The sequence below is a fragment of the Octopus bimaculoides genome, chromosome 8 (assembly GCF_001194135.2).
Source record: "Octopus bimaculoides isolate UCB-OBI-ISO-001 chromosome 8, ASM119413v2, whole genome shotgun sequence".
Classification (NCBI taxonomy): domain Eukaryota; kingdom Metazoa; phylum Mollusca; class Cephalopoda; order Octopoda; family Octopodidae; genus Octopus; species Octopus bimaculoides.
In genome coordinates, this window is record NC_068988.1 from 28,605,157 (window position 1) to 28,614,828 (window position 9,672).

At 34.7% G+C, this 9,672-nt stretch overlaps 2 protein-coding genes across 3 annotated transcripts in view; one reads left to right on the top strand and one right to left on the bottom strand.

Moving 5' to 3' along the window:
- LOC106867364 (STING ER exit protein) overlaps nucleotides 1–9,672 on the top strand; it is a 24,865-nt gene continuing 15,193 nt past the window's right edge. The window contains exons 1-7 of one of the 2 annotated variants that reach the window (XR_008264729.1): nucleotides 1–234; nucleotides 2,959–3,073; nucleotides 3,491–3,532; nucleotides 3,871–4,000; nucleotides 5,142–5,231; nucleotides 5,356–5,448; nucleotides 5,979–6,082. Coding sequence is in view for 1 of the 2 variants with exons in the window: in XM_014912216.2 (XP_014767702.1) it covers nucleotides 114–234; nucleotides 2,959–3,073; nucleotides 3,491–3,532; nucleotides 3,871–4,000; nucleotides 5,142–5,231; nucleotides 5,356–5,448; nucleotides 5,979–6,029 (642 nt within the window). In the remaining variant the exon portion in view is untranslated. Of the gene's footprint in view, nucleotides 235–2,958; nucleotides 3,074–3,490; nucleotides 3,533–3,870; nucleotides 4,001–5,141; nucleotides 5,232–5,355; nucleotides 5,449–5,978; nucleotides 6,607–9,672 lie in introns of those variants that run through there. The other variant, XM_014912216.2, reaches the window with a different exon arrangement.
- The window catches only part of LOC106867363 (uncharacterized), a 17,411-nt gene continuing 14,998 nt past the window's right edge, over nucleotides 7,260–9,672 (bottom strand). The window contains exons 10-11 of the mRNA XM_014912215.2: nucleotides 8,899–8,990; nucleotides 7,260–8,779 (exon numbers count right to left, since the gene is read on the bottom strand). Of these exons, the coding sequence (XP_014767701.1) occupies nucleotides 8,717–8,779; nucleotides 8,899–8,990 (155 nt within the window). The 3' untranslated portion in view covers nucleotides 7,260–8,716. The remainder of the gene's footprint in view (nucleotides 8,780–8,898; nucleotides 8,991–9,672) is intronic.

Consider the following 9,672-nt stretch of genomic DNA (forward strand, 5'->3'; position numbering starts at 1 on the left):
GAAAGTCAGAGTTAATGGACTTACCGGATACGGAAGTTGTGATATTTTGTTATAAGTTTTTGTAAGAATCGGTTATTGCGAGTCGAAGTCAAAAATAAAATTTATCGGACAAAATGCCGAAAGTCGTGTCCAGAAGCGTAGTTTGTACTGACACTAAAGATCAAGAAGAATATCAAGGAGAGAAACCACTTTACATTTATTACTGTATATGTGGGCAAATGTCGTTGATTCTTGGTAAGTATTTTAAGCATTTTGCACATTTATTTAACTTAAATACCTTCTTTGATGTTATGGAAGGCACACTTTGCCATAAAAAACAGTCTCAAAAAATCGCTCCGGGCCCTTTATCCATAGCTGAGTTCCCTATGAGACAATTTTGTTCCTGGCACATTTTTTTCCTTGAATATATGCTGCTGAAATTGTGTTACATCTAATATACTCTTGGGTCGTTTATTCCTTCTAATACAGCACTTTTATAATTGAATATAGCGGTATTGTTGCTAGAACAATAATTACTACTACTACTACTACTACTACTACTACTACTACTATGATTATAAATTTTTGAATAAGTTAGAAAGTTGATGCTGGTGGAAATGGGGAGTCGATCTTCGCGTCCAAGTTGTCAGCATTGTGTAAGAGAAGTAACCATGAAAGGCTCAGCCCTCCTTAAGTGTAAACTAGATAGCATAGTGATGTCTCAGTCACCCCCTGTAAGCAGTGGGGAACACTGTAACTGCATCTCATCTAGGCTAATTCTCTTCCTAATTAAATGGACTATAACTCTTTCCGGCTTTGATACCTCTTATGTATATATCTATCTATCCGTGGAGGCGCAATAGCCCAGTGGTTAGGGCAGCGGACTCGCGGTCATAGGATCGCGGTTTCGATTTCCAGACCGGGCGTTGTGTGTGTTTATTGAGCGAAAAACACCTAAAGTTCCACGAGGCTCCAGCAGGGGATGGTGGCGAACCCTTCTGTACTCTTTCATCACAACTTTCTCTCACTCTTACTTCCTGTTTCTGTTGTGCTTGTAATTCAAAGGGCCAGCCCCGAGAACTACGTTAAGGGTACACGTGTCTTTGGAGTGCTCAGCACGTTAATTTCACGAGCAGGCTGTTCCGTTGATTGGATCACCTGGAACCCTCGTCGTCGTAAGCGACGGAGTGCCAACACAAACACACAACACACATATATATCTTTCAGACATATATAGCAGCAAGAAAAATCGATGCTCTTCAAATGAAATCTCTTGTGACATTTGTTCTGTTGCAAGTTACTGATGCTCCTATATCTTTATTGTAATTAGTAATTCAAAGAACCAGTGATTGGTACACTGAAAACCTGGAACCAACAATGTAATTTTTCACCAAAAGAGATCTAAAGTTAAATGTCTAAATTTTGCAAATTCAAGTTTCCCACTCATTTTTATAACCATGGTTCATGTTTTACTGCCATGTAGCATGGCACTTCACACACATGCATCATACAGTCTACTTTTCACTCTGAGCTAGAGGCCCTTTGTCACTAGCAAAGGTAGGAGCTTTCTGAACTTTGCAACATTGACTCTAAGGTCCTTCGATTTTAAACCTTGCTTCCACACCTGAAATTTCTTCTCTAGTTCTGGTAGTGATTCAGCTATGAGGGCCAGGTCATCAGCAAAGAGGAGCTCCCAGAGGCAGCCTGTCTTGAATTCCTCTGTTATTGCCTGGAGGACTATGATAAATAAGAGGGGACTGAAGACTGATCCTTGGTGAACCCTTACTTCTCCTTGGAATTCTTCACCTGAATGAATAAGCATCGCATTAAACAGAATAACCTGAATACTAAACATGATTTTACAGTTTCTCTTGTGTGCAATAGTCTGTGCAGAGTAGCCTCGCCTGTAGCACGAACCTGAAACAACACCCCTTTCTTTCTAATACTGGGTCTTTATATCCTTGACTAATACGTCACCGTCCAATTCCGCTTTGTATATCTCAAAACAGTCGGAGATTGGATCAATTGAAATGTGGTATAGAATATAAAAATGCACGAGGTGAGGATTGATAGACCAGAAAATATTACTGAAATAATTATTTTTGAAATTTTGGAAGCTAGTGGATTGACGTAAGTGGAAGAGTTATGTCCCTTCGCATTTTAAGTCGAAAATCCCGTTGAGGTTGATTTTACTGAGAAATGAGATGATTTGACATGGTTGACTGGACAACTCTTGGAGTAGTTGACGTTCAGAAGGGCATTCAACCGGAGACCTTGCCAGATCAGATTGGAGCCTGGCGCAGCATACTGGCTCTCCAGTCCTCAGTCAAACTACCCAACCCCTGCCAGCATGGAAAACGGACGTTAAACAGTGATGATGATGATTGACACAATCAAGGAGATCCTTTGCTGCTGAAATCCCATCTTCTTGAGTTGACCACTCTCTACACTCTTTACTTCTAAGCATTGCTATAAACAACCGAACTGAGCAAGAATGTTATATCTCAGTGTGCATGCATGACAGAGTTCAAAGTCAATTTGTGCCAAGCAGATTCAATCTGTGTACTTTAGCTTCGTTACCATAGCAACAGTCCTGGTACTTTTTAATCAGACCTCGTACATGTGCAGATAGATAGAGAGACGTTACAGTTTATTAATTGAACGTGTTTGATACAAACATACACTAAGAGAAATATGCTTACAGACATAGAGAGAGAGAAAGGAGCCGACAAACAGACAAAAACATGAAAATGTCTGGTGTCAAATAAGGCAGCTTCAAAGCAGTGACACCAAACAAGCAATGCCAAAACGTCTCATATTTAATTTTATCTTTCACCTTTCTGGCATCCATAAAATAAAATGCCAGTCATGTCAATGGTATTACCTATACACTGCCACTTCCCAAATTCAAGGCCTTGTCTCTGTCTGAAATCAAATTTTAACTTGTGTCGTTTTTATATTTATCATTTGTTTTATTAGATTGCCCCATGGAGAAGTTGCCTCTGAGGAAACGAGATGGTGCTAGAGTGATAGATGGTCAGAAACATGCTCATAAAATCACATGTGACCCAGACGAAATTATCTACTTGAGAAGGTATCTACAAATGACAAGATTTTTTGTTTCCTAGACACATTTTTAAATTAATGATTGTTGAAAGATGGCAAACTGGCAGAATCATAGAATCATTAGCACGCCAAGTTAAATGCTTTGTAACTTTTCATCTGTCTTTACATTTTGAGTTCATATTTTGCTGGGGTCGACTTTGTTTTTCATCCTTTTGGCGTTGATAAAATAAGTACCAGTCATGTACTGGGGTTGATGTAATCGACTTACTCTCTCCCTGAAACTACTACCAAATCTAACAACTGTTGCATAAAAGATATCACATTTTTTTTATAACCTAAAACTACCAATAATTTATATTTTCTTCAAATGATTGTTATCTTATATAAATTCAAATACTCTGAAAAGTTTTTTTATCTAGTTTTCTATTCATGTTTCTCCTTACAGACCTGAAGGTGTTGAAAAACAGTATCGACAAAAATGCAAACGGTAAGAATTAATTGACAGTATTATACTTTTTCTCTATATATTCTACATATAACCATTCTTGTTTACAGAGAATTTCAGTTGGTTAAGTTAATAGAGTGCTAACTTGCAAGAGAAAAAAAGTTTCCTTGATTTCATTCTGTCACTAGCATTGTACCTTAACTGATTGAACCATTAAACTTTTAGAGGCCCAACTCATCAAGGAATAAAAAGGTATAATGGCCAGCTTAATATTATAAGCAGCTGACCTTCTGTAATTTTTATGTCATTAATATCATGTGTTTGGTTGGAATCTTGCTAGATGATGACATTTCAGAAGAAATACCTGTTTATTTTGACAGATGCGGTCTTTGTTTATATTACCATCACCAGGGTAAAAGCAATGTCATGTTCATAGTGGAAGATGCGCTTAGAGAGGCTGGAGAAGGCGTCAAGACTGATGTATATAGTCAGATTTCTAAACCGAAGAAGGTGAGAATTGCCAACGATTTTCTTTGTTATTAGTTCTTTTGAAACCTTGCATGTACAAAGATGTCCTAAATCTTTTCAAGACTAAAATAGTTTGCAGTATCGAATATTTCTTCAAAATACACACAATATTGTATCTGATGGCATAAAAGACACATGGGTATATTAGCACACCCTGAGTCCAGCAGGGAATATTTAGGAAAAAGAATGTGCTCATGGGGTGTCCAACTTTGCATGTAGGACCCAAAGTGATTTTTTGAGACTTTGTTATTAAAAAAAAAAAAGCTGTGTGCTTTATATGCCATCAACCATTGTAGGGTGGTTATCTTTTATTTTAATTCATCGGTACTAAAATTTATTGTTAAATAAGTTGCACAAATAATTGTAACCATTAAGAATAGTAATGGGGACTTCAAAAGGATTATATTTCAAAATTGAAAACCCGTATTAGTAACACACTGAATTCTCAAAGAGTTTTTTTTCATCCTACCTGGGATTTGGAATTTAATTTTTATTTTCATCCAAGGATTTAGTAAAGAAAATGTTATGGTTGGTAAATGCTTAAAAGTTACACCAAGGATGATTTCCTGTATCATTAATTAGTGATAACAAGACATATTAATGTTGCATAGAGTCCAGTAAATTTAGATTTGACTAAGTTATGGGACTGATGCTAATTATATAGACTATCTCAAGAATTTCTCTTTTGAAACTTACATTGCATCAACAAAAGTTTTCCTAAACCCTTTCAAGACTAAAATAGTTGGCAGTACCATATATTTCTTTAAAATACACACAAGTATCAAGGACCTTTATATACTGCATTTGATGGCATAAAAGACACTTGGGGATATCAGCACACCCCAAGTTCAGCAAGGCATTTTCAGGAAAATGAGTATCAGGAGCAAAATTAGCTAATGGGATGTTTAGTTTTGCATATAGGACCAAGGGCGATTCTTTGAGACTTTTTTTTTTTTATAAACAAACCAGTGGTGTCATATATTAACCCAGTTCACGATAGATGTTGGTATTGTGATAGAGCAAGTAAATTATTTCTATAGCATTTCCAATCAATGTATTGGTACTTGAAAGAGATGTTGGAAAAAGAATTTCTTAACTTTTAAATATTCCTTTATCTTCCCAGGTCACATTAACCAAACATACCAAAAATATGGGCAAGTTTAGTTCTGTTACTGTATCAACTGTTGATGAAGAAGAAGAAGAAATAGAAGCTGTAAGTAATTTAATGTCTATCCTACTATTTTTGCTTTTATCATCTTTTACTGATTTCAGTCATGTTGAAAATGTTTATTTTTATGGAATTATGTTCTAATCACAATTATATTTATTTCTTCCAGAAAGAAATTGCTGATTCCTATGCTGCCAATGCTAAAGTTATTGAGAAACAACTGTTAAGGAAAGGAATGAGTAAAAAGAAATTAATGGAACAGGTAAGAGTTTGTGGTTGGCTGTTTTGTTTTCTTTTTAACCATTCTTGATGCCAGATATACAATGATTTCTCGGTTTAGTCTGACAGTCTTTGAGATGAAGATACTGCACTTTTACACTAATAATCTCATGTCAGTATTGTTTGCCAACCTAAAGGAATGGTAAAGGGGATATTCATTTGTAAAAATTACGTTTTAATATTTTTTTTCTGCATTAATACTGTTCAGTAATTGCCTCTGATCCATTGAGCTTTTACAGTATTGATGAAGACTGTATCTTCATCTAGTTATTAATTTGAGAGAAGACAAACTGTATTTCAGATTTGACTTGCTAATAGTTTATCACCAATTTGTAATATTTTCACATCATAATGGAGGGGCTTTCCAACACTGTTTCATGTTTGATAAATCATTCTGTTTATCTAAATAGTTTCATACTTAGAGACTAACTGACTTTAAATTATGTTTGTGTGAGAGAGGAAGTCTAAAAGATTGGCCTTTTGTTGAAGTTTTGGTTTTCTTTTATTAAACAGGCAGAAGAAGAAGCTAAAAAGCGCCCCAAGGGAACACTCATTGACAAATAAAGGAAATACAAGAAGAAAGTTTACTTGAGAATTTTAAAACCTGATCTCTCCTGGTGCATCTCTGCTGTGAAGAAAGAGGATATGAAAGCAGTTTAATTTGTTTAAATTATATTCTTGTAATTGATTTAAATTTTCTGACACTTTCAACTTCACAGTATGGGGTACAATACACTAACAAAGGGGCCAAAGTGCTGTATATATGAACTCTATCTGAAAACATCAACCACTATTTTATGATGACATTTCTGTACAGATTTTCATTTCATATGTATATATAGATGTCCAACCCATGCCAGCATGGAAAACGGACATTAAATGATGATATATATATATATATATATATATATAAAAGACAGTGGAATTGGACGAGACTATAGAACATTGGCTTGGATGCATTACCTTTTGGTGCTTCATATTTTAAAGTCCAGGTCCTACTGGGTTCATCCTTTATATGTTTGATAAGTACCAGTAATATACCATGGACATTATGGATTATATGATTCCTTTACAAAATACTGGTCTTGTACCTTGTCAAGAAATCTATGTTGCTGTTGATAAAATTTTAAGTACTTTTGTACGATTTTGTTCAGAGTTATTGATTAAAAATTTATTTTAGGTGCTGACGTTATGAAGTCTCAGGGTCAGTCCCACTGTGTGGCATCTCAGGCAGGTGTCTTCTACTAAAGCCTTGTGAGTGGATTTGGTAGATAGAAACTGAATCCCATCATATATAATGTATTTACCTTTATGATGATAATCTTGTGATGGTCGTAAAGGATCATCAACACCATACAAGTTTTGTTCATTTCCAGTCTTTTGTGAAAGATATGTTTTGGCCATAGGAAATATAACCTTGCTTGGAAATAGGCAGTGGTTGGTGACAGGAAAGGCATTTGGCCAAACAAAACCTACCTCAACACAACAGGAAGAATAGATGATGGGGTGAAGAGTAAAGGGAGAGTCATCATGTTTATCTTCCATGCTAGCATGGCTTGAATGGGACCCAATGAATTGAAGGATCTCAACCGGGGGTCCATATGGTCCCTGAGCGTCCATATAAGAGGTTTTGGGGGTCCATGCAACAAAATAGAAAATCTAGGATCCACAATAGTATTTTATGTATCCCTGAAAAAATTATACAGCTGGATGCCCTTACTAAAGTGAATCAGTATTTTATATGACTTCTCACAAAAGGACAAATTATTGAGTTTCATAAACATTTAAATTAAATTTATATCTCAAATATTTTATTTTAATGACATTTAAAACACGATATGAAGGTAAATTGAATACAGTTAAAACCATACCATTTAAAAATAAATGATGTTAAAACTGATGTGTGCATATATCACCAAATATTAAGAAAAATAGTGCTCAATACATGGTATAGAGCTTAGTCATATATCATTTAAAATATGGTTTTGAAGCAAAAGATTGCATAATATGATGAGTAATAGTGAGGAACTCAGTTCTTATATATGTATGTTTTATGTTGAGTTATAAAAAAGCAAAAAAAGAAACAATTTGACATTAAACTGAGGAATTACTCAATCCTTCTTTGTAGAATGCATAATATACTTTTACAAGGAGAAGGATTGACAGTGACTTTCGAAGTTTTAGTCTGCTCGCCTTTGTCAGACTGTTAGCTTACATCAAACAGTTGTAAGCTAGCAGGCTTAAATATAAACTTTGTAAATGTACAATATATATATATATATATATATATATATATATATATATACACACACACACATACATATACATACTCTAATGTCAAACAGTGACAATGAGTGTTCAACAATGCATTGGTGGATAAATATTCTTTATTTGTAAGTTAACAAGGCTACCACTGGTTTCATGCAGAGAACTGTCAGCAATTATCAAGTCTGCCACTTGAGAAGTTGGCACTCGTCACCATCTTGGATAAGGTATTCTCAATTGCTGAGAAGTCTTGGCATGAAACCAATGGTAGCCTTGTTAACCCACAGAATATTTACATATATATAAATAGCTTTTAAATTAATTTATGGTAATGTTAAGGGTATGCAAATAAAGCTTTTATTTCATTATACTGGCTACCATTTAATGATACCGACTAATGAGTCAGTTTCTTAGGGTTGCATCATGATTATACCAATATAATGTAGGATAAATATAATAATCCTAGGATGGAACTTAAAAATATTTAATACATTGCTACACTTGCAGCAATGCATTAAATATTTACAAATTCCATCAGAAAATCGTTGTTGTTATATATATATATATAGAGGGAGAGAGAGAGCATACAAAATACTCCATCTTATTTTAATCAGCTTATAGTATTGGTTAAATGCTTTGTTATTGTTTAGAAAAATAATTTTATTATAGTCAAAGTGACTAGTTTTGTCAAAAATATATTGTTATTTACAATTAAATCAGTCAAAGATTTCCTCTTCAACACTCAAATGTTTCTTTCTCAAAAACCTGTAGAAATTAGTTGCAACCATTTCAGTTTTGATTGGCAAATTTCTTCCTGGTAATCAGTGTTTGAAGTTCTCTTTTTTGACTTATTTATTCATAGAAACCAAACTTTCATTTGTATTTGGACCATAATCTTTAGACACTTTCAGTTGGTTTAGAAACATGCCATTTATTCTCTTGTTCTTTTGTATCAAACCATAAAAAGCTTTTGCAAGAATTTTGGTTTAAGCTTCTCTTTTTCTTTCCACAGCTCTTCCATATTCTTTCATATTAGTCTCAAGAAAACCCTGAAAGCATAATAATTAACAATATTAACGAAGTTAGAGATTGGCACTTCTTCACACAGCTGTCCTCAGAAAACAAATATAATAAAACGGTCTGAAGATCCAGGTTGACCTGAGCTTACCTTCATGGCACTGCCGACACCATTTAAATCAAGCAAGAAAGTGTCATGTCCAAATATAGAACTCAGTTCATAGTAAGTCACAGCTTCATTTCCTGGAAAGAAAATAAGGGGTAGAAGATCATTTTGGGGCGGAGGTAAAGAATATGCACACCACCCGTTTTTGGCATAACCTTAACCCTAAACGTCAGGTGTGTATATTCTTTACCTGCACCAGTTTTTGTATACTAATACATAATAATGTTGTGAATAATTTTTTTGTTTTACCTGGGTCAGTCATTGGACTGTGACCATGCATAGTTCTGGGTTCTGTCCTGTGTAGTACCTTGGCCAAGTGTATTTTACTATAGCCTCAAGCTGACCAAAGCCTTGTGAGTGGATTTGGTAGATGGAAACTGAAAGAAGCTTATCATATATGTGTCTGTGTGTCTTTGTCCTCAACCATCACTTGACAACTAATGTTGGTGTATTGATGTCCCTGTAACTTAGTGGTTTAGCAAAAAAGATTGATAGAATAAGTACCAGGCTTTAAGATAATAAAAACTAAGTACTGAGGTTAATTCATTCAACTAAAATTCTTCAGTGATGCCCCAGCATGGCCACAGTCTAATGACTGAAACAAGTAAAAAATAGAAGAAAGTTGGAAATGGTAGAATAGCTAATTTCACAAACTAAAAAATATATTATTTAGTAAAATTGATAAAAAAAAAAAAAAGTATAGTGAATTTACCTCAGAGAAAGGGAAACCCAATGTTTCAGACAAATCCCCCCCCCCCC